Consider the following 25,330-nt stretch of genomic DNA (forward strand, 5'->3'; position numbering starts at 1 on the left):
GCTCCGGCCAGGGCCGCCAGCATGGCAAGCCCCCCCAAGCTGGGCGATGCCGCGGGCACAGCCCCTGCCAGCCTCAGGTGGGGGCTGCCTGATGGAGCTGGTACTGCCAGTTGTGCTGTAACACACTTGATGCATTTTTAAACACCTATTTCCGATGACTCAATCTAAACCCCAAGAGATATCACTATTAAAAGACTAACAAAAAGCCACTTGCAGGGCTCTCAGGTTGTTTTTTTTTTCCTCATTCCTCATAATTTTTTTTTTCAACTTTATCTAGGGTACAAATGGTTCAATTATTATCACCCTGTTTAAACAGAAGCGTAATTCATCAGCTGTCTCTAAATGGTATTTAAACTGCCTGTGACCCCCAGCTTGCACAGAAAAAGCTTACTGTTCTATGGCAAGGAGGAGATGATCCCCCCAACATGACAATAAAGCAGACTGCACTGGGAGAACAACCTGGTAGCCTTATGATTCATTTACTATCCAAATTTAATGTTTAAATCCCTGCCAGCAGTCTTACTTAAAAAGGAAAACTTACTCTGCTTTGTAATTATCACCCTTTGAACCACCTCTTCACTAGATCAACTGTATGAAAAGGACACATTGCAGAAACTTTCTTCTAGAAATTCAAACTCTAGCAACACATAAAACTTTATTAATGAAATTATTCCATCTTTAACAAAGTATAATTAAAAAGAAGAAATGCTGAAAAAGACTATACCCAAATTAGCAAATTGAATTCAAGTATATGATTTCAATTAAGCCCACTCCAGCATAACACCAGTGTCTGGAGACCGCGGTTATTCTTTTTTTTCTCAACAAAACGTAGACAGCTAACAAAAGTTGGTGTACCAAAGCCCTTCTATAAAACGTTCCATAACTAAAAATCATGCTTAACATTCCTAATGCCACAGCACAGAAGGGCCTCCCCCCACAGCCAGACAACTAAATCCCTTTCTCAGCAGTAGATACGTATCAATCACAGTAGCAGTTTGCAAAGAAACATCACAGTACCAATATAGTCCGCGGGCAGCAGGAATCGATGCTACATTACTTCAAAAAGAGTGTGTTAACTTATTGTTATCTCCATATATACTTAAAATACTCACATACAACCACCCCCAAAACACCTACCTATGTTTAGATAGTCGGTTATTAATAAGCAGAGGCATTAATTTAGTGGGAGACTCCTACCAACTTCAGGAAAGCTGGGGTTCACCTAGGAAGTTTAAGACCCACTGTTTATAGCTTCAAGATGACAACAGAGTTTTTAACCAAATACACGTGAAGTTCTTAAATACAAAGGGGGGGAAAACACCTTTCTCGTGAGTGTGCATTTGAGAAAGTTAAATAAACCTAAAAGACAAAAATTTAGTTGTACAATTTAGGTATAATTCCTGATTTCAATAGAAGTTGCATAAAAGATATAACAGTATCTATTCTCACTAAGCCATTAAAAAAAAAAATCACAATTCTTCGGTCAAGTACCATTTTTTGCCTTTTGGAAAGGTCTGAGGAAAGCAAGCAGCACTGACAAACACACTAACTCCTCAAAGAAAGTTTTGCATCAAAGCTCTGCTTTTAAACTTTTATTTTTTAAACAACAACAGAAAAAATCCTCCACTTAGGAAAGTTAGGTTGTCACCATCTTACATTTCTGAATACAAAACTGAAAAAAATCCCTATTAAAAAAACAAAAGACAGGACTCCAGCCAAGTATTCAGCTACTTATTGCTGTAGTTGTAACTCAAGTCCATTTAAACCCCTGTATTTTGGTCATTTGTAGCAAGAACACATTTGGAACGCTAGCAGCAATAGAAAACCCCCTTAAAACCTAGACATAGTTACACTGTTGAGTGAAAATTAGCAGAAACCATAACCATTGGAACATAATAAATCATCCTGTAAAAGTACAATTTAATTGGTACCTAGAAAAACAGGTCTGGTTTAAAATGCTATCCCAAAGCCTTACATGGGCCTATGTCAGCAAAGAAAAGTCCTTTTTTCCCCACTCGATAAGCCCCCAAACCACAGCACCACTCCAAACAAAACAAATGCAGCCTCCACTCCATCTCAACGCCTCATCTCCTCCGCCCTCCTCCACCAGGTGGAATACAGAAACTTGAAATAATCACTAATTCCAAGTTTAGGTGATACGCACAAATATACTGTTGAACAAAGTTTGGACAGCAAACGGTACACCTGAGTTCAGTCATACAAACTAACTTTTGTAAATAGAATTAGATGAATATATCCATGTCTCTAATACGAATCTAGATGTATTTTATTACAAAACGCATTAATAGAAATATCCAGGCAAATACATACCATACAATAGCAAAAGCTTTAAGCCCCATTTAATAAGATGACTTTCTGATTAAAAATAGAAGGCAATTAAGATTTACTCAAAATTACAATTAAGAAAAGCTTTCACAGTGCAATATTGAAACTGTCACAAAGTTAAGAAAATACTGATATCAAAGTACAATCACAATGTTAAAGTAGACAAAACTACTATACAAGGGCATATCTTGCAAAATTAAAAGGAATGAACACAACATAGGGGACATCTCACGTCCCTGCTCTACACATCTCACTTCTAGTCTTCAGAGTCATAATTGTGTCTTTCTGACATTGGTAGAAATCTTGTTAAACCTAAGAGGTTCATTCGTTGTTGACCAGATTTCAGAGCCCGATTACTTCTTGAAATTATGTTCTTCATCTTCACTGCACAATCTCAAAGTAGTGCAATATCGCCATGATGTGCTGAGGCATGAACACATAGCCCGTGTACAGCGCCATTCCAACAATGGAAACTAGCATGGAATCTGAATTACAGTTGAGGAAAAAGCATTTAAAATCGGAAGTGAATTACACATCACATCACTATAGCATCAAAACTTTCCTGGTAACTACCTTACGACATTACATTTTTAAATCAGACATAGTCAATTGTATTCAGCAATTGTAGCTGCAGGATGAACCAGCTGAACACTGAAAACGAGAACACTGGTAGGAGATGAATTGTGGAAGGATGCCTTGCAACTTATTCACTGCCTTGTCATGCACACAGAGGACAGGGTGGAGGAGAAACAGAAAACGGACATCGAGAAGATACATGTTTTTACAAGCAACTTCCTAGGTGTTAAGCAAGTTTTGCAACCAAGCAGAAAAAAGTCAACCATTGCAAAAAATAAAATAAACAAACCAGCAAAAACCCACATACACCACCACACCAAACCAAACACACAATCATATGAGCAGCTGCATTGAGTATAAGTTCTTATTCGTGGACAACCTGCCCATTTTTAAACAGACAGCATTAGATACTGAGTTCAACTTGTCAGAACAGTATGACTCAATAGATTTAATTTATGCTACACAAAACACATCTGGTGTGAAAGTTGTACTGTTAGCGTAATCAGGTCAGGAAACCATTTCTAGCTGCCAGCGTCCTCCAGGTTTTAAGTCACTACATCATCTGGTTTATTTCTCCACCTGCATGTTATGCTCAGACCCTGTTCATGGGCAAGCAGCTCAATTTATGTGTTGTTTGGCAGTGCTTAGGAAAAAGAAACAGCAAGGGGAGTGAAAAGTGTGTGTAACGTAGTGACATGCACCTTTCTAACTATTTCACTCACAAAACCTCAGAGCATCAGTATGGCTCTGAGTCAAGCATCTGCACTTAAGCAAACAGACACCCATTGCTACTACAAACACTACATTACTGCACTACCAAACAAACTTCACATGAAGCTATCTGCTAAACAATCTTCAAATGACCACTTTATGAGTTGAACTCCTAACCAGGACCTTTTGTAAAACTTAGAGAAGCAAGTAGAGAAGTGGAACGACACCTTCAAATCTATACATACAACTGGACTTTTGTCAAACTCTAGGGTTTCTGAAGCTGTGCCTAAGGAAATTATGGCATTCAAAGTTTAAGGTTCCAGAAATTCAGAAGTACCCAAAATTAACAATAACCTGTTGATTTAACCCAACTACCTGCAGAGATTCAGTAAACTTATACAGAGACACTATAAAAAGCACTGGAGATAAACAAGCATGATAACACCCACCAGCAGTACTCAGTTTCCACAGGGGAAACCAGCTGAGCTGCACACGCTCTGCATCTTCAAGAAATCAAGTCACAACAGCACACATGTAAACAAATGCTCTATGACCGACATCTCCATGGTAGAGCAGAGGTATTAGCTGTACTTACTAGAGCACACTAGCTGCTTGGTGTTATTTTTAGTCCCAGAAGACTATACAGTAAGAGATACTAAAATGAAGGTCAACTCATAACTCCACGTTTCCACACCAGTGCTCACTTCTGATTCTGGAGCACGAGCAGCAGCCGGACAAGCAGCAGCAGCGCACACCAACAACTCCCACGGCCACTGTGTCTCCACAACACCTGGCAGCAAAAGCGGCCAGTTTGAGGGACAAAAAACAATTTTGCTGACTCGAGATCGCAAGCAATAACTTGTGCCACTTGTAAGTTAAGTAGCAGTTACTTAACTGCAATATGAGCATGTTAAAAAAGTAAACATGCACACACACACTTTAAGTATTTTTTTGCACAAGCTAAAAAGCTGCATAGTTAATACAAAAGAAAAAAATACTTATGACTAATACAGTTACAAAGAAAGCAAAGACAAAGTTTCCTCAGTGATAGAGACGTGGCATAAAAAGAGGAAGGTATGTTAGCAAGGGGCACATTTTGAAGGTAAGAACCCCTACTTAAACAATGGTCACACTAAGTCTGTGAATACTTGAAAATACTAAGGTATGTCCACTTCTACAGACTTTACACATGAAAAATAATGTCTGATCATACAGCTGTAACTTTGACAGCCACTTTATCTAACAAATGTGAGTTCCTTTACAAAAACTGACCAGTATCTCAGTAAAAGCAGCTTCTCACTACTACTTACACCCTCCTCTTTGTTAATATTTTGATTAATTTCTCTCTTTGCCTCTCAGCATTAACTGGAGAAGGCTCAGGGTCATTCACAGGAGACATCATTTTAAGTTGAGATCAAAATAGCCACATTTAAAAGATAAATAGTTGTGATACCATAAGAACACCTGCGAGAACATACTGACTGTGTGAAAGGGCTGGGTAAAGAAGCAAACCTATAAATAGTCTTTATACAGATACCTTCACATAAGCGTCTATCAATCTCTTTCACTCCAAAACAGACAAACGAATTTACCAGCCTGAGGATTAAATACTCATCTAATAAAAGTCATAAATAAAAAAGAAAAAGCACCATGCAGACGTAAGCTTGCAAGGGTTTGCAGCATGCACATTTCCATTCCGCTAGGCAAAAACAGAAAAGAATTCGTGAAATACACCTGTGCTGAGCAGAGAGCTTGAGATTTCAGTGCAAAAAGCAGGAAAAAGAACTACCATAACACTACAGGAGAAAAATCAAAGGGGAAATAACTTCGAGACACAAACTGAAGCCCGAGCACGAACCGCCAGGCGCCCAGTGACAGGACGGGCATCACCAGTATGCGGGTTATTGCCCAGCTCGGCTGCACCCGAGTTTGTGATACCGAGGAGCCCGAGTCCCCGCCTGCCAGGAGGGGACGAGCCGGTCCCGGGCGGCGGCGGCCGCCGCTCCCCTTCCCGCCGCGGGGCGAGAGCAGAGCAGCTGCCCCCGGGCCGGCCCCGCCCGGTTCTCCTCCCACCGCCCCTCGGCCTCACCCCAGAAAGCCCCGCCGGCGCCCAGCCGCCCTCAGCGCGACACGGCCCAGCCGCTTCCCCGGCACCAGGTGGCCCGTCCGGCACCGCACCCGCCGGGGAGGCAGCAGCACGGCCGGCGGTGCCCCCGCACCCGCCCCGGAGCCGCCGCCGAGCAGGACGCGGCAGGGGGAGCGCAGACCCGGCCCCAGCACCGCGCACAGGCCCCGCGGCGGAAGGATACTGAAGACGGTCCGCTCCCAGGGCTCCAGCATGTAGAGCGCGGTGACCAGCAGGTACTGGTAGTACAGCCACGACATCTGCTTCCAGGCCGAGCCCAGCGCCATGGCGCGCCACACGCTCTCGCCGCCCGCCAGCGGCGCTGCGCCGGGCCAGGCCGAGCCGAGACGGGGCGGGGGCAGCGCGGGGCCCGCCCTCCCGCTGCGGCCAGGCCCCGCCCCGCGCCCGGGCGCCGCTGCCCCGACAGGGAGGCGCAGCGGCCTGTGGAGAGAGGGGGGATAGCGCTGAGCTTGTCCCCGCGGCGGGTCTCATCCAGCGCTGGGTGCCGGGGCATGGCGGGCCACTCACCGGCACCCGCACCGCCCCACCCGCAGAACGGCACAGTCCAGCGGCGTGCGGCGGTCTGTGTCCGGTCTCATTAAATTACAGGGCTGACTGTGAACTTGGGGTAAACTCTGAGTCATACCGAGGAGATAATGCTGCAGCTTATTTTCTGTCATCCTATTTAACTCAAATTGACTTTCTGGGAATTACAAAAGACCCGAAGACTGAGCTCGGCAGGGCCTGCGGGAAGCACAGTGAAAACGCTCTGTAGGAGCCTACGGTGTCTTCAGTTGTCAAAGCCCACCCAGTACCGGGGCCTAGATAGAGACCTCCCCATCAGCCAGCTCTGATGAGATCAATACCATATGGGATGATATGCAATACCATATGCATGATATGGGAAAAGCGAAGAGGCAATGGATGAACTGTTAGCTGTAACTGTTGGTAACTTTGCACTTCCCTGGGGCACTTGGGGCCAGATGCCAGTGGGTGTGGCACACCCCTTTCCTGAGTGCCCATCAGCTCAAGATAAGGAGAAATTCAGCCTGGGACTGCACGATTAGAAAGGCTGTTGGCAGCTTATGCTGGCAATCTATCTTAGAAGGCACTAGTTGAAAATCTGCTGGAAGGGGACATAGGTGGCAATTGGGCACTGTGACTAAGCGGAGCACGAGGTGCAGCCTGTACACACCAGGGCCAGTCCACTGACCAGCACCTCACACACCAAGTGTGCCCAACAGATTAGAAACTGGTATCGACCCAATATGCTCTCCCTGGTTAGTAAATCAATTTGCAATTAGGTCACTCAGCAGTGCAATTCTGCTCTTGCAGCCCCCCTGCCCCTACCCTCACCTGTGCTATTAGTACAATGAAAAACAAGGAAATAGTCACAGGAGGATAAACATACAAGTTATTTACACAGCTGCAAAATACAACTACAGTACCAGGAGATAACTGTCAAAAAGAAAGCCAGCTGGCAGAGAAAGCTGAATGCTCTACTAGTTTGTGTGACAGAATCTGAAAAGGATTTAATTCAACCAGAAGACACGTAGACACACTTTATCCATGCAGATTTATTTCAGCACAAGAAGAGAGCATTCACATGATTAATAACCCCACACAACTGGTTACAGGAGCTGTTGCCCCTACCCAAGACCACTGTTGCTTGTTGCAATTGCTGCTGAAGGAGTTTTGTGTTGACATTGCTGCTTGAAAAAGCAGTGGTAATCATGAAAGCTTCCTTTTTACATAAACACGTACAAAGTTCAAGGACAAGCAGGATGTTCAGTGCAATTAAAGCATTAGTCCCATTCAAAGCTGCAAAAACATTATCAACATGGGGCAAACAAGTCCCAGTCCTGCCTGCTCCAATGCTTCCTAAGAAGCAGCTATGTGATTCAAGTGAGAGGGCAAGCAAGAAGCAGCAGCAAGAAAGTACCTGAAATGCAAGGCTGAGGCATGCCAGCTTCAACATCTCCTGCTCCATCTGCCCTAAGCTACCAGGTGGTGCCCGAGCCCCTTACGCCTTTGCAGTGCCATGCATACTCACGAGACAGTTTTTTGCTAGTTAGCCCCTTAGGAAAATTGACAGTGTTCCTCTGTATGGAGTTTTCCCTCTCTCCCATTCTACCCCTGCTTAGGACCTGCCACCACTTATTGTTCCTCCTGCTGCCTCCACATCAACACTTGAGCCCTTGAACTACCTTCCTGCATGCTCATGTTTCCAGTAGCTCAGTGCAAAGACCCTTGACGTGGTGCTTCTCAGAACCTCCACGCTCCACCTGGAACATGGAGACAGCTACACGAAGGCCAGCATGCCCTACAGCATGGACTGTACCCTCCATCACACCTGCTTCTCCATACTTCTACTAAGAACAAAGAGTTCTTCGTATGTTCAGCATTTTCCATGTACACCTCCTGGCTCATGGCACACAGCAACCATTTATCCCACTTCAGATGATGCCGCGGTTATGCAAGTCAGGCACTCCACGCATCAGACTGGCTGTAGGTGACAAAGACAAGGCTGTGATCTTACCTCAGGCAGATCCTGAGCCTCAAAACAAGTATGGCTCATTTTTGATTGCAGGCTGCCCGTGCAGAGGAAGGTACACTGTACTAGCCAAGCAAGCATTCAGCAGCTGCCTCAACAGCTCTCTGCTTCGTCAAGCAGAGGTTAAGCTTCTGCTGACTTGAAAATAGGAAGTCAGCATTCTCCTCATGTAATCGTGACAGAAGTACCAATGTATTTGTTTCTTTCCAATTTCATGTACCACTGTGTGGAATGAGTAGATTAGTAAAATACAGCACCAGGGACTACAAAAGGTAACCAAAGAGTCACAAGATTTTATTATAATCTAAGGCACAAAATAAGTATATTCTTTGGATCTCTCCCTCCCGAGTTTAAATATTTCTGACAATTCCTCAAAGCACATATAAATTATTCCTAGTACTATTAAAAGAAAAAGCATAAAGATGGGATTTTTTTTTCAGAAAGACCCTTGTTCAAAGTGAAGTGTTAAAAAATAACAAGCTATAAAGAGGAGTGTCGAGGGTTAAGATTGCGGGGTGACAATCAAACCCTGGCAGATGTATTGTTAACCTCCTCTCGCCCCCACCTCCTCCATTTGCCTCTCCCTCTCCCCCCTTCCCACTAAGGACAGGCAATCGAGAGGGAAAGAAGGACAGAGAGAAGAGAGTTGGAAAAATTAAAGGTGTTTTACTAATGCTACTAATAAGAATAGAGAAAATAATACAAAATATACAAAACCAATCTTGAAAGTCTCAGTAACTGCAGAGCCAGCACCCAAAGTCCTGGATTGGACTCTGTAGCCAACCGGAGCTGGATTCAGTCTCTCACTAGGCCTCAGTTCGCAGGGACGACCAGCAAGGTCCTCTCCTAATGTCAGCCATGAGGAAGAAGGAAAAGGGAGAAAGGCAAAAAGGGACGAGATCCTCGTGATCTCCCACTTTGATATGAAATATTCACGTGAATGGAATGTTATACACCGTTGGTCAGTCTCTTGGTCACCGGTTTCTCGTTGCCCCTCTCGCGAGATGTCCATCCGTGCTTATCAATAAGTTTGCATTCCATTGCTAGGTTTAACCAAAACATGTGTCTGGTTCTCCAGGAAAATGCAGCTAATATGAAGGCTTTAGCTGACAGGCAAAATTCACTAAAAGAGAAACTTGTTTTTTAACAAAACCAGGACAAGGAGACATTACTTACTAATAAAAATCAAGAGGTCACCTCTTGGGAGGTGCCTGGAGGAAGAGAGAGATCCAATGGTATCATTGCAGCGGTTTCATAGACTAAGCAAGATGTCTAAATATCAAGTAGCAGAAGTTCTTTATGCTTCCATAAAGAAGCTGTAAAGAAACAGAAAAAGCATACAAACTACGTCTGTGGTCATAGATCTGACCATAAATTTCTTCTTAAAATGTGTCCTTGTAAATAAAAAAAACCCAGAAAAAAATTTCCAGTATTTTCTTCATATACATATTTACATGAAAAACTCTTAACTGTGTTACTAAGCATTAATATGCTTATTTAAATTATCCATGCCAGCAAAGTCAGTATTGGCTAACCTTCCACTCTGTATAAATTAAAATTTCCATTTCTGAGACCTTAATGGGCCAAAAGCCAAATACAAAGTGTTTCAAAAAGATAGACTCAATTCAAATCAAGACTGCTTTGAAACTGGGTCCATCTTTTTGAAACGCCATGCATGATGGCAATTCCTTCCTTCTCAAACCTTCTTTATCAAACCTACCTGTGTACACATCTACCAAGAACATCAGGCTAAAGAAGCCCAACATCCCAACAGAACTGTCTACTGCGTTCCATAGAAATGACCAATGCAGCTATGGAGAACCAGTTACTATACAGTATTTATTCTAAGCAGCAATTCTAATACATATTGAGATAATGGATAGTATATTTACAGGGAATTATCATAATACACAGATCTTACATTATATTTACAAAATTTTAAATCCTCAATGATGCAACTACCTGATGGTGTGAAACAATATTGCTCTCAAATGCAGGCAGTTAACTGTATTCCCTTCATAAACTTTGCAAAAATCCAACCATTATAAAGTTCTCTGATGAAAATGTACATTTAAAAGACCGTATTTAAAAATGTTAACATGTCTGCATTTCTGATACTTCATGCAGTCTTAAGCAGTGCAGGACTCCCCCCACTGCTTTTGCACATTAGGAGTGGCTGGCTAGCACATTGAAGAAGTGAAAAACTTCATCTTTATCCATTACTGCCACTTCAGTTGAGCATTCAGTACATAACACTGGATGATACACTTCCTCCTCTTCCTCATTTGATTGTATAGAAGTAGTCTCTTTGCTCTGCTTCATTTTCTTACTTCTTTTCTTTAGCTTTTTTCTGTATTTCAGAATTTCCTCTTTGTTAACAATGCAGTTCATCACAAACATTGCTCTATATTGAGTTTTGTAAGATTCATGTCTATGGAGAAGGGGAGAAAATGCAAGTCATATCATTAGTAAAACTCTACTCCCAAGAAATTGGTTATCATCACTGGAAATGCGATTAAAGATAGGAAGTACCTGCCAAAGGGCTGAAAGCCAAATAAATATCAAGTTCTATAAACAGAATGGAAGTCACAACTAAAAATTCTTTAAAAAATAGAATTATTGTAAAAATGCCTTAAGACAGATGACTAACATGCTGGTTCAAGCTGAAATAAAGACCCAGAATACAATGGTATTGGTACTAGAGAATTATGCATTGCTATGTATGGCTGATGATAAGCAAACGATCATGACACTGCAAGTACAAATGACTCAAATACTGGCATTTATATACTAAAATGCCTTGCAAGCTTCAAATTCCTTCTTTATAAATAACAAGCATTGACACATCACACTTGAAAAAGCATGTCTATAACAAAATATAAAATGTATTTTCAGCTGTCATCAGTGCGACAACTGCATGGCTGGAGTACATAGCAAAATCCAGGCCTGTGGTTCAATTCAGTTCAATTCAACACAATGTCCCTCAGGCTGCAGTTTTACAGCAGCTTAAACCAACACAACAAGCGGCTGCAGAAGTCCTGTCTTGACTTTTGCTGGCTTTACTGCTTGTGTAATGCAAGTTACATAAAAGACCAGTCTGACAATAAAAATGGATGGTTTTCTATCAGCTTAGCAAACTGGAATACCCAACTGCAGAACAGGTCAAGGAGTACCAGAGCCAGCAAAAGAAAGCGAGTGAAAAACAGCACCCAATACTTCAACTATTTTAGTCTGCTGTGGAATTTCATCCTCTGTCATCAAAATTACTCAGTAAGCAAGGATTTATTCCTCATTTCGCAATATTTCTTCCTCCTTTACTCCCAGTTCAAGTCTTCTCCTTAGCATAGGTTAGCAGCACTAAGGTGGCATTGCAGTCAGATACTAGAGAGTTGCAGAACAGAGTCTGGATTCTCACCTAAATGCTTTCCAGGAACTTTTACGTTTAACTATACTCAAAACCACAACTGCTAAGACCCAAACCAAGTCAGAATACTTGATTTTGCTTAATCCTTCCCTAAACAAGGCACTTTTACACAAAAGTGACCTGGAATAGTTTTATGCCTCCAAACATCAAGCCAAAATATTTTGAAAAAGAAATCAGCCTGAACTGCCTGTTTAGTGTCCACAAAGTATTATTTTTTTAAATAGTTTACCTTCTGCACTACACTTCAGCTCTACCCTGTTCTTCGTCATCTCCATGTTGCAGTTTAAACTGATTGTAATTCTTACAAACTTCCATTCACCCCTAAATCTGATTCACATACACCTGCCTTCTCTTTATCAGCTCACCTTGCAAGATAGAATTGATAAAATCAATTGATGAAATTGGATACACTAAAAATACTACTGAGAAAAAAAAAACAAAAAAAAAAAACATTATAAAAAGACTCCTTATGGTTCACTAATTACCTCTGGCAGTCCAGGCATAATGTCGTCATGCAAGCCGGGCAATTCAAAACAGCATCACTATTTGGAACAGCTGAAGGTTCTGTCTGCTGCTGCTGTGGCCGCACTCTGCTTTGATTACGGTACCTACCAATTCAAGAAAGGAGGAAGGAGAGACAAAAAGTGAAATTACCTGCTCTTGCTGTCAGGCATATCAATTCAAATGTCAAACCTTTTTAATACTAAAATATAACACTTAATACTCGGCTCCTTCCAGACATCTTTTTCAGTAACTCAAAGCACATAAACAAACTGGGGGTAAAAACACATGCCACTATATTTTCATTTACTTTGTACAGATAATTTTCATTTGGTGAGACAAATATAGCTGGCATGAGAATTTGTGCCTATTAATGCTCTCTTCTGATGAGGCAAGTACCTCAAGTGCAATCTCTGCAGGCAACATACATTAATATTATCCCTTTTGACAGATTTACATGGAGAATTTTACTTCTGCTGCAACAACCACTTTTCTACTTCACTCTTCAAAAAACCCTCAATAAAGCAGTTTTGTTCTGTTCCTGTTTTATCTGAACATTTAGTGGCTTGCTAAATCCAAAGTTTTCCAAAACTAGAAATACAGTATTTAGCAGGAACAGATATTAATTTAACAACTGAAGTATCTCACAAACTTTTCATTCACAGCATCGTTTAGATGAGATCTACATATAAAACTGGCTTACAGAACTAGGAAGTCTTGATTTTAAAAAATTGCACGTTTTAGAATTGTGTAATTTTGAAGACTCAACTCCCATTATGTACACATAAAACTTTTACAGGCTTTTACATTTCATATGCTGTCAATTCTAAATAAAAAATATTTTCACTGCATAGAATTGACAGCAAATGCTGCTTCTCTCTATTCACCATTTTAATCTAAATTTTTCAGTTTATGTTAAGCATCCTACAATTCAAATCTCTTACCCCCTCCTCTGTGAGTCTACCCACTCTTGGTCTCTATCATCTTCTTCTGGGTCATATAGCAACTCATCATTGGAAAGAATCCGACGCTGCTGATGTTTTCTTTTTTTCTGGGTGTCCTGAGTAACTAGAAAGATTTGTGCAAGCATATGTTACATCCAACAAACGTGTGATGATCCTCTACTTAAATAATCAAAATATCAGGTTTTCAGTTTTCCTTTTCCATATGTGCAGTACATCTAAACCAAAATATAAAGGTCTAGCTCCTCCCTCCTCCAAATGCACCGCCCCAAAGCATTAACACACCTCACATACAGTGGGATACATCATAAAGTTGCAGGAGCTACCCTGAGATAATACAGGCTGGTAACTGCCTCCAAAAGGCTGCCTTCAGGAACAACCCCTTGACCCCCCAAGAGCACTCTACAGGAACTGAAAGCTACTGTAAAGATGCCCTCCTCTCTCCTTTCCCCAGCCATTTACTTATTTTATCTTCATCCTCTGAATCAGAATCAAAGTAAATGTCATCATAGTATTTCGAAGTGGTGGCAGGTCCCATCTGACCAGTACTCGAGGAAGTACCTATGTGTGAAATTAGAGAGAGAATTGGTAAGAACACCCCAAAAGGACAGCAAGTATACAGCCCAGAACAAACCTGGGCTTTCAAGCTACTCTATCCAGAAATGCTCTGCTTTATCTGCGTGGGTTAAGTAACAGCTCTCCCCACTTACTCCCACATCCTGATCATCCACATCGCTTGTGTTATTTCATTTACAGGTGCTCTCTCAGAGCAAAGCTGCTCACTCCCCCCGAGAAGAAACTCGGGTACAGTTCAAAGGAAAGTTTTTCCAAGGTACCCTCCCTTTAGGCACAGAGGACGCCACATCAAAGGTGCCTGCCTCTGCCCCGCATAATCCATTGCACCTCAAACGTTCCACAAATCTTCAGTCATGTGAAAGAAACGCAGGTGCAGCACATTGTTTCACAAACTTTGATTATAATAAAATTCACACAAAAAAGCCTCAAAATTTCAGGACCACAGAAGTTCAAAAAGACCTGGATGAATTGCAGAGCACGTCTGTCACAGGCAGTCTGCACCAAAAATCATATTCTGTGCTGGATGCATGTGGTAGTATAAAAATCACTACATGTTCTTAACTGCAATACCAAACCTACAGATCAGATTTTCCCACTAACACAGATGAAACTATTAAACCCACTGAATGCAGAGTGAGCTCCCTACGTTAAAGTGAATACTACGATGATTCTCCAGGAAAACACCTTGCTAGATGTTTTGTAATAAGAAAAATGAACATATGCTGTTCAAATGCAAAAGCACTCATCTCTTGCACCCATAGTACACAAACTCCAGAACACATATATATTTAATACAGTTTTATTATTTGATGTAACAAGCAGGTAAGGGAAGAAGAGATTAATATTTTTCCTGACTTCTTTCCCCCAGCTGATTGGGGATTTCAATCTACCATATGCTATACCTTTCTTCAAGAAAGAGCTCCAAATCTTGAGAGCCACTAGATAAAGTACATGAGACCACAACCTGCTTAAGAGTCTTCTAAATATAGGTGAAAGCACAACTTGGGAAAAAAGGGACTGATCCAACAAAGAGAAATCATATTAAAGCAAGAAATGGGAAGTTCAGAAACATCAAAATCTTTAGAAAAGATGAAGTAGACGCATTCACTGAAGTGGCACCTAGTGACCACTTCTGCAGATGCAATCAGCCATTTTAAGATTTTTCTGTGGGCATCAAGCAGCACTCAACTGTCACCACACACACCCCCCTCCAGCTAAAGAATAATACATTAACCTCACACCTTAACTGGACACTGCTTCACTCACGATTTGATATGCAAGCAGATATAAGCATGATTTACCCATTTCTGGCGACTTCCATTTGCCTTGCATAGTCCTCATGGTGGTGTTCAGCTCTGCTTCCATCTCCTTCTGGAACTCATCATCACTGGAAGACTCGCTCTCCCCAGTCAGGCACTCCCGGATCAGCTTCCGCTTCTGGTCTGGAGTGCCATGTAACAGCACGTCCACCTCATCTTCCGAGCTGCAGACATTGAAGTGTTAACACCTGATTATTACGACCAGCTTAAAACATGGACTGAGTCACTTGGAGAACGAGCATCTGCACTGTGTGGGTGCACGGGAAGTCATTATTCGTGTGTTTATGGGAAATGTATTTAGTAAGATATTTTATCAGGTTGTTGGTGTTAAAATTCTGGGTTTAACGCAAAGGAGCTTCTGCTGGCTGGCTGTGACCTGCCCCGGTGCCTCTGGGGCTCCGGTCAGCGCAGCTCCGAGCTGGGATCTGTTCACACACCGGCACTTGTAAGGCCAGAAACGTAAATGCTCCGTCTTCAAGGGCGGAAATGGCCGCGGGTGCTGAAGCGATGCTCCCACAGCCCCGGGCGGCAGCCCCAGCCCTGCCCAGCCCCCTGACGGAGCCCCGCCGGGCGCTATGCTGCGCCCCGGCCTGCCGCCCCGCCGCTCCCCCCGCACCCGGCCAGGGGGGTGGGAAGCCGCCCGGCTCCGGCAGGCAGCGACAAGCCGCCTCAAGCCCGCTCGCGGCGGGGGCTCGCCAGCACCTGCTGAGCCCTCGCTCCTCGTCGCTGGGCTCTTCCACCACGTACGGATCGTCCTCCTCCCGCAGGCAGCTCATGGCGGCGACCACTGCCGCAGCCAGCCCGACCCGGCCACTTCCGGCCGCCCCGTCGACTTCCGGCGGCCCCGCGCTTCCGCTCCGCCCTGACGGCGAGGGCGGCCCCACAGCTGGGGCGGCCCCGCAGCGCTCCCCGGAACACCCGCGGGGCTCCCCGCCGCTGCCGGGCTGGGTACCGGCTGCCCGAGATCTTCGTTTTTCCCTTGGAGCTGCAAGTCTTCGGGTCGCGCTCTAAGTATTTTTGTTCACAGCGACACGGGCGGGAGCTTGAAGAGACACACCCAATACCAAGAGGCTTGAAAAAAATTTAATGAGCTAGTAACACTGAACAGCGAGGACTAATCTAAAAACTGTTCCCACATCCTACTTAAAATATTTACAATTTTGTTAACTGTATGTACATTGTGATCATTGTCCCTTATAGTGTATTTATAGATGAGTTCCTTAGGAATTATACCTGTTACGTCTGAAGATGAACAGCACAGTATTATTGTAGTAGCTGGTGCTGGAAAACATGACAGACACCAGATGTGTGGCCAGTAGCCACCGGGGACTGCTGATCAAAGCCTGGGGCTACGTGTGAGCAACACCACGCAGAGCGCAAAGAGCGTGTTCAGGTCAGAAACTTCTCTGCCTTCGAAATGTTCTGATGTGCAAGGCAGCAGGGTAAGGTACCAACTGTGCAATTCATCCTACTTGAGGAAAAGTAAAACAACCAACCACACCTTTCGATGCAGCAGTACAGGGAGTCTGTAGTCAGAGACACTGACTCACACGGATCTGCATCTCCAAACATCCCCTTCACTCAAAATTCTGCTGCTTCATTCAAGGTCTACAAACCCGTATAAAAGCAGCAATCCCACTGTGATGAGCAATTCATCAAGTAGAGCCTAATTTTATGAAATCCTGAAATTACACAACAGAACAGCACCTCTTAGAAGTTTCATGGTTCAAGTAAGAGAGACAAAGCCATACAACAAACAAAACTGGATTCATAGCTCTTAAGTTTTAAGCTCAGTTAGCAGAGAGAGATTCTTTTTAGGCATTTCTTTACTGGCCTACATTTATTTTTTAGTTTTGAAGCAAAGCTTCTGCTCTGTATTAAAGCGGGGCGGTATTACCTTTCAGTGATATTTTATGCAGTTCTTGAGCTCCCTTCTGCTACTTTATTTCCCCTTTCTGGAAAGAAACCCAAGAAGTTCTCTGAAAATAATTTCTGAAAAAGCAGTTTCAGAGTCAGCCACCAAGCTCAAAACAACTTAAGTATCCTGGCTAGGAAAGTCACAGACAAACGGACAGGCAAATGGATAAACCTGAGAATGCAAGTGAAAAGTTACCAGGTGAGTATTTGGTGTGAGACCAATCCAATACTTACTCAATGGTTTTACAGGATTAATAGAGGAAAAAGCTAATTAATCTGAATTACTAGAAAATATCAAGCTTACAGATGATACAATGTCTGCGTAATTTTAGAAAAATCATCGATTTCATGGTTTATTTTACAATAATTGGATTAGTCTACAAGTTAAGGCAAACATACTAATGCATTTGCTTTTCTTTTTAAATCATAGTTATAAAGGTTACACAAAGTTCTCCAAAATTTCTAAGAAATGTTCACAATTGAAAAAAAGATTAAGTTTTTTGATATCAGTACACAGAAAAAAAAAAAACTAAGACAGTGTATACAATGCCATTATAGTAACAATATTCAAATATCTAATGGAAATATTTAGACCATTTGAACAATGTGCTTCAAATGGTGAACTGCAGAAATTACTTACAAAGGTAAATAAGATTGGCAGCCGTATCATAGTATTCATAACATGAACATAATTATATTGGCTATTTTCACAAAAACAGAGCATTTGGTTTCTGAACAATGAAAGCATTTAATGATTAAATAAACATGAGTATGTCTGTATAAGAAATATGCTGTTGCTTCATATAGTCTGGAGCTACTTTCAGGTGTTTGTTTTAATTCTTCTGAAAGAAAGAGCTTGCTCATGTGCACTTTGTCAACTGTTTTCTCCAGGTAACTGTAAATGCCTGTTTTAAAGTCATGAAAACAAAATCCAGAGGAGGGCAGCCCTTGGTAGTGGGAGGATGGAGCATAGCTTATGTGTCACCGTTTAACACTGCCAGGCAGCTCTGAAGCAGCTGTAAGTTACCCTGTGAAAATAAAGAAAAATATAACTGCATTTCCTCATTTTCTTTTGCGCTTGTGGCAAAAAGATGGTTTTTAAATAGCAGTGACACTACTCAAGGAGAACACACAGGTGGAAATATTTCTGTAAGTAACTTTTATCTTAAGGAGTGTTTTAAATGTAGGAGCCTTGTGTCACGGAACTAAATGAAGCCAACGTGAGGTTCAAAAATAAGCATTTTGTATCCTTTGCATGTTGCTTCACAAATTTCTTACTAAAGATCTAGTCTGGCCACAAAAACCATTCACTGCAAAGCACTGTCTTAGCAATGAAGTTCAGAGACACAAAGTTTTCGTTTTTTATATAGAATTGCCATTACTCTGTCACTGAAATACTCCCAAAGCAGAAGTATTAATATATTATAATGAATAATGAATTCATCAAGAAGCGTTAACTAATTCACAGCACTCAGTACCTCCTCGCTATAGGAGCCATCTCAGCTCCCAGCTCATGTTCAAGGCCAGGGACTGTTTGAAAGACAACAAACTGACTGACATGCTTAGCCAGGCGATTTAGCCATCAATGCTGAGTTTAGCCATTACAGCCAGAGCTGCAGGAGATCATCTGAACATTAACTAAGCTTTATCTCTAAGGCCAACTTCTGCCCTTCTTTTCAAACACCTATGGGTCAGTTTTTAATCTTATTTTAAGCATTCTGACTCTCCTGTAAAAACATACAGGTTGACTTTCAGATTTCTGAATTAATTTACTGAACTGACACTTAAAAAATACTCTTGTGCATTAAGCAAATGTGATTGCCAAGTAAGCCAGGATTTACTTTCCAGAAAAAAAAAAAAAAAGACACATACCACCCAGTATTGATGGTATTCACATTGGTTTGTGCATTCGTTTATGTTTAGATCACTTCAAACTACTGGTTATTCACTATGAAACAGCTGTACTAGATTTGATCCCAAATCTGAAATCTCTGTGCAAGAATCGAAGTTAGATTGTTGACAGCGTTGAGTAATTCCTATCAGGTTCAGATAAAATGCAAGATCAAAACAGTCTGAAGGCCCAATTACCCTTCTAAACATTTTTTTGATCCAAAAATAAACCTGTAAAGAAAACTTCACACAAACAAAGCATGTAATTAAACAGTGTCAGTAGCCGTGATTTGTATGTCCTTAATAAACAACCCACACAAGTACTAAATAATTTTAGTTCTTACATTTACAGTTGAAAGCATTTCAAGTGACCTGTGGCAGACAGGCAGAAGGACACTCATCCCTCACCCCAAAAGGGTAAGAAATCATAATTCTATCCCCCATTAAGGTTCTTAAAATCCAGATTAAGCAATTAACTAAATAGAAGGCTTCAAAGTAGAAGACTCCCAGTTGTGTCTACTGAATGCTTTTCAGTCTTCTCCAGTGATTTCAGTTACAGCCTCAACAGCTTTTTGTCCTTTTATGCCTATAATGGCAGAGGACAGTCACAAGCTATTTAAGAGGCTTGTAATTCTGCAATACGAACAAGTTCAATATATGTGAGATGCATGGGGACTTGGTGGCCCATCTTTGCAGTGTACAAGATTCCTAAATCTAAGGTCTGTTATTGAACAGCTGATCTTTATCTGTAATGAATTAAAAGGAACACTTCAGTCTGAAGTCATCAGTCTTCAAATGGAATACTTCAGTCTGAAGTAAAATATAATTGTGGACTGCACACATGTTACCTATAACAAAAGTGTGACAGTGATCTTTTGGCCACCTCTTTAAAAGCCATCAGCAGCATTAAGTGTATTTGCAATTCAGAGGCCACTGCATAGCACTCTAAAGAGAAGAGGGTGTCAAGATGTCCTTTACACATCAGTCATTTCCAGACTCAGACAGCCAGTCTGCTGACATTTTCCAAATTGGCACATCATTTGTTTTCATTAGATCAAATTTACAAACTTCACAAGAACAACCTTATTTAAATTATAATATCTGTAAGGACAGTAGAGGCTATGAGCCATTACTCTTTCTGGCTGCAACATCTGACACACTTGAATTATATCAGCATAGCTTGAGAAAGTCCTATGAATTCAGGTTCAGGAAAGTGTTTCTTACCAACTCAGACTCCTAAATTCTAGGTATTACAGTTACTGGCACAACCACTGTGACATAAACATCCTCTTCAGGAAATAAAGAATTGCTGACAAAGCATTTAACCAAATCCCTTAGCACTGGATTTTGCTTACTCCCTTCTTCTGTCAGTTCCAAACAGCCATCTGTTGCTAGCAACGCAACAAATTCTTTTTCCACAAAAAAAAAAAAACAAAAACATAAAGGTAAGAGCATATATATTAATATATTTGTGGAAAGAGATGTTTAGATTTTTTAATTTTCTATTTGAAGGAAGTGGCTATTTTACATTTCATATGTCAAAAGACTCTAAAAGTATAGCCAAGGCTATAAGTGCTTTAAATTTATTATTACAACCTTAGCAGCTTCACCAACTGTCAAACCTCCCTTCTCGAACATGAATTCGAACCTGGGAACACCCCAAAATCCAACTGTTCAAAATACTGGATAGGTTTAAATGCAGCTTTTGCACTACATGTCAAAACAATCGGGTCTTACATTAGCTACAGCTGTATGAAATAATTAATAAACATGACTAGCTCGCAAAAGAGAAGCTAAACACTACCTTGAGATACTTAGATGGAACAGCCATAGAAAAAGAAACATCAATATGTTTAGTATAGGTTAGAGACAAAGCAGAATCTAAAGCTGTAGGTTGGCAACTGTTTTAAGTAAATCTAGGGTATGTGCTGCTGCTGTGAAGTCAGCTCTCTTCTATTCCCAGACCCTCCCAGCCAAAACTGCATTTTGACAAGGGATGTTGCGAAAACAAGACTGCAAGCAAAGCTTAGAAAAACCCAGAGCAACTTTTAGCTCCATCTTCCTACACAGCTGCACACATAATAGTGCCAATACAGGGAAAAGGAACAGAGTCATGCTTCATCATCCTTCCTGGCAGTAGTCTGCACTTGCATCACCTCAAAGCAATCTCAACCCACACTCTGATTTTTAGCTTTTTCAAAAGTCTTGAACTGCAACCAGGAAAGGGTGAAAGAATATTAGCAGATTAAAAGTATTTTATAAGGAAGTAGTATAAACGTAACCAGGAAGAGAGGGTGCACTTAGTATTTGTACATACAACATCCCGTATTTACTGAAAGCTTGATTTCCGTATCACCCCTCAGTCTTCAAGAGCCACACAGCCAGAGGTGGCTGAGGAAATGTGAGCTGTTTCTCAGAACCTGCTCTCCACACTGTGGTCGTTTTGACTTCTTCAGTGCAGCGATCTCTGTGTTTTGGAATTTGTGTTTTTCTTTCCGTGCAGAGCAAGTAATTTTTAACAGTCATGCAGCCAGCTTCACTGTGGCTGAATTCCTCCCAAAGACAAAGATGGCCTCTCTGCTGAGTTCCAGTACCCATTGCTGCGTCAAGATTTTACCTCCTTCCTTTCTGTGCCAGGCAACTCCAGAAGCCACATGGTTAGACTGATTCCGAGACAATGCATCTGCATGACCCCTCATTTGCAGGAAAAAACCCCAACCAAACAAAACCAAACCACCAAACATCACAACAATAAGACTTGTAGCAAAAGCCTGCTGCGGCAGCAGAATCTGTTGTTCCCAGCCCCTTCACCTCAGAGTCAGCTGTTTTTGCTGGAAAGTGCATTTAGACCTGAATAACAGGTCATGTTGCAAAGTTCGCGAATGCTGTGCTCCCCATGCCATTGACAAGCCAAGCAATTCCCAGTCTGCTAAAACTTCAGGCTGCTATAACTTCACCTGCCTCCAGTAGCTGCAAAAGCACAAAGACAAGGACTGCTGCAGCATCAGGCAAAGTATTTTGTCTGGAACCTTAAAGCAGGGGGCTTTTGATCAGACTTCATTATTGCCTACATGAAAAAGGAGCTCTTTTTTTGCTTCTACAAGCCCTCTTTTGGCTCTTCTGCAAGAGGAATTAGGTGTCTACAAACAACCCAGCTTAGCCCAGCCAAAACCAGGGCTATTTACACCTCCTTGAAATGGGTGCATTGTTCATGATTTGCATTGCAACAAGTACAAAAACATTCTCTCTGAGAAAAGGAGAAACCTTCATATTCCCCTAACACTGCTCTTCACGTATCAGGGGACAATGCTATTTCAATAAAACCCCAAGTCTTTTCACATCACCTTTCTTCCTTTTATGGAACTCAGAAAGTCTCTACCAAACAATTTCGTCCTTCAGTCCTCTGTACAGACAAATGAAAATCTATCCATAAGACTATCCTCAAATATGCTGGCTATAGCATTAATAAGAAAATTTCCCATTATATAAAATTGAAAAATATGATCTATTGCACTTGTAAATTCTGCAGTAATCCAACTTAGAATCTGCAGAAATAAAAGCACACCGAACTGATCCATCTGCAGTAGCTAATTTTGAAAAAATACAAAAACACAAGCTTTGAAAAAAACAGAACTGTCAAATCTAGTGAGAAACAAATCCTTTCATTCAACAAGTCACAACATTTGTTAATATTTTAAGAACTGTAACTGTTACTCAAAATGACCTTTTATATTGGAAAGCTTTAAATATTCAAAACTGTCTAGTGAATCTTAGAGTGCTCCATGATAAAGTAGGTGAAAAGGGTCAGCAAAAAAAAAAAAGTTCACCTTCAGAAACAGGACTACAGTTCAAAGCTTCTGTTAGAGCCTTATATACTCCTTGTTGGTAAATTTGCTAAGACAAGGTAAGTCACAGACTGAGACAGACTATCTGAAGAACTGTGTCTTAAACACAAGCTGTGGTGACAAATGAAGAAGAGCAAAAAAAAATTCAAGCTCTTCCAGGTAAACTGAGGACACCAAGAAGCACATATCGAGTAAGTTGAAAGCTAAAGAAATGAAGTATTTTCTGCCTGCCTTCTGCAGTTATTAGCTGTCAGAATTCAAGAGAAAATTACTACAAGATTTTGACCTGCACAGAGAGTTAATATAAGCGATTCTTCGAGGATACTTTAGAAGATAGAGACATTTTTTTTAAACATTCCACTCCAAGGCATGTGGGGACTTCAGCAAGGGTGAGTTACAAGAGATGATGAAGAGTCAATGACTGAAGCAGGACAGAAGCATTGTGGATTCATTCCCTTATTAAAGCCCAATATGGCAAATCAATAAAAGCTGTTGCAGGCACAACTGTTAGGACTATTAATTTCACTAAAACCCATAACCAGTACATTCATGACCAAATATGGGGATTTCTGGGAGACTCAGGGCTGGATACAGACAGCTGTTACACACAGAGAAGTAGGAAGGCTGAGTAGTGCACAGTTTTATGAGAAGATTTAAGACTTTAGGGAAAATATAGTTGAATTTCTGATATAGCACATTAAAGTAAACACTGTTCATCTGAAAACGGAGCCAAGTATTCCAGACCTTACTGATTACTTTACCAGCTAAATATACCGTCAAGGTGAACTTATACCAACAAAGATTGGAAAAAAAAAAAAAAAAAAAAAAAAAAAGAACAAAAAAAAAACTTCCCCAAAACAACCCTTTTTATACCGCATTAGTTTTACGAACAATGGGTTTGGCAGAATGAAGAATGACACTGTCAACATTACTGAAAAGAGCGTAAAGCAGCAAGTTAACTCAGCACCACTATACACCTCTTAACTCGTCCTTCCAAGATATATATTCTGAGTTAATTCAAAGGTTGGTAATCAACGCACTTTCAGATTTGTGATGAAAATGAGAAATGCTGAAGAGCTGATTTAAAAGAAAGCCGCCTCCTGTTATAGCACTGTTAAAATAAAAGACTGTTGTACTCATCTATGAAATCAGAACAGGTAACCTGATTTAACCAAAAATTTTACTTTTATATTGATTAAAAGAATCAAATACATTGTGAAATTTAAGGACAGTACAGGCTCCCCTTATTTTTTTTCCTGCAAAAGTGTTTTTTACTGAAAAGGCTATCTGCAACATTCCTCTTTTGTTAGCACTTTATAGTTTAAAGGCAAAAAGGTTCATAAATCATACTCAGAGTAACACTGATCTCTGACTTCAGACAGACCTGTGTGATCTCACGCTTTGTACTCAGCCTATCCTATGCATCAAGCCCCCAGCATCTGGGTAACAGGAGAAACCACTTCCAATATCACAGTAAAAATGGAGATATTAGTTTTTAAAAATAGGTAGGTATTCAAACTCTGCAGCTATAAATATTAAACAGCTAGAGACACATAAAACTGAAGCCAAAATTTTCTTCCAGAAGATGAGTTTTCCAAAGGCACCTCGAGCACACCAGTCCCTCAGAGATACTTCATCTGTACTTTTTTTTTCCCCCCTCTCTCTTATTCAAGAAAGTTTACCTTTCTGGATGATGCTTACCTTCATATTCCCCTTTCTGAATGTGAAGTGCATATCACATAACAAATGTAGCCACTGGGGTTATTCAAGCACGTAATATTTAAAATCAGATGAAATACAGGCTAAAAAGGATCACAATTACCTTAGCATGCTTTAATTCCAGTTCTGCTAGTTCCACCAGATTTTTTCTGAATGCTGCAACTCTTCTTGTCTTAAAGTCTATCAGTTCTATAGAAAATAAAAATGGATTCATTAACATTGGATTCATTATCGCTAGTGCCCTCAACTGTTAACAGATTCTCCTTCAGGATGGCAGAGGTAAAGAGTAAGAGAAGGCAAGAGGGAAAAACTCAAGTTTAATCTCAGCACATTCTGGACTCAAAAATACTGCTACACTGTTGGATGAGTTCAAACCAACACTGCAGTTCCTCATCTCCAGCTAACCTTTTGTTGACACAAAGCTCTTTGGAGAAAAGACTGCAATGTGGATGCTTTTAAACATTTCATTCTCTTATTCCAAGTGCACTGTTCTTTCAAGGCTCATATGTGCAAGTCTTTGGGGAAGATACTAAGCTAAAAGCTAGCACAAAGAACAGAGGAAGCACGTAGCTTCATGCATGCAGCTTTGTGGCTACTAGGATCACTCATTCTCCACTGTCTCATTTATAGGAATCGTTAGTCAAATTTACAGGGTCAAACAATACTTAAATTACAACAGAAGAGCTTGATATTTAAACCTTGAACAAATCTGCCCCAAACAATGAGTCAGATGACTAACTCACAACGATCTTAGCTTAACAGAAGCAAGTAAGTTTCCAGGAAAAAGGCAACATGTAAATAAGGTTTCTTTTCTCTACAGCTACTGGTAAGGTCTGCAACTTCAATAAAATCTCATCTCATGATC

The 25,330-nt window shown here is 41.2% G+C and overlaps 3 protein-coding genes across 4 annotated transcripts in view; all 3 read right to left on the minus strand.

Annotated features, from left to right (window-relative positions):
* Positions 1–629: 629 nt before the first annotated feature.
* Positions 630–6,120, minus strand: SPTSSA (serine palmitoyltransferase small subunit A). The gene is made up of 2 exons (XM_065839951.2): positions 5,943–6,120; positions 630–2,831 (listed from the first exon to the last, which is right to left on the minus strand). The coding sequence occupies exons 1-2, from the start codon at positions 6,043–6,045 to the stop codon at positions 2,728–2,730; spliced, it is 207 nt and encodes a 68-aa protein (XP_065696023.1). The 5' UTR covers positions 6,046–6,120; the 3' UTR covers positions 630–2,727.
* A 4,012-nt stretch (positions 6,121–10,132) lies between these two features.
* On the minus strand, positions 10,133–15,933 carry EAPP (E2F associated phosphoprotein). The gene is made up of 6 exons (XM_065839950.2): positions 15,797–15,933; positions 15,077–15,258; positions 13,662–13,760; positions 13,182–13,305; positions 12,222–12,344; positions 10,133–10,743 (listed from the first exon to the last, which is right to left on the minus strand). The coding sequence occupies exons 1-6, from the start codon at positions 15,868–15,870 to the stop codon at positions 10,479–10,481; spliced, it is 867 nt and encodes a 288-aa protein (XP_065696022.1). The 5' UTR covers positions 15,871–15,933; the 3' UTR covers positions 10,133–10,478.
* Positions 15,934–16,161: 228 nt separating this feature from the next.
* Positions 16,162–25,330, minus strand: part of SNX6 (sorting nexin 6) — a 28,156-nt gene continuing 18,987 nt past the window's right edge. For both annotated transcript variants that reach the window (XM_065839948.2, XM_065839947.2), the window contains exons 13-14: positions 24,569–24,654; positions 16,162–18,039 (exon numbers count right to left, since the gene is read on the minus strand). In XM_065839948.2, the coding sequence (XP_065696020.1) occupies positions 17,986–18,039; positions 24,569–24,654 (140 nt within the window). In that variant the 3' untranslated portion in view covers positions 16,162–17,985. The remainder of the gene's footprint in view (positions 18,040–24,568; positions 24,655–25,330) is intronic.

Source organism: Patagioenas fasciata, chromosome 5 (genome assembly GCF_037038585.1).
Source record: "Patagioenas fasciata isolate bPatFas1 chromosome 5, bPatFas1.hap1, whole genome shotgun sequence".
In the NCBI taxonomy this organism is placed as follows: domain Eukaryota; kingdom Metazoa; phylum Chordata; class Aves; order Columbiformes; family Columbidae; genus Patagioenas; species Patagioenas fasciata.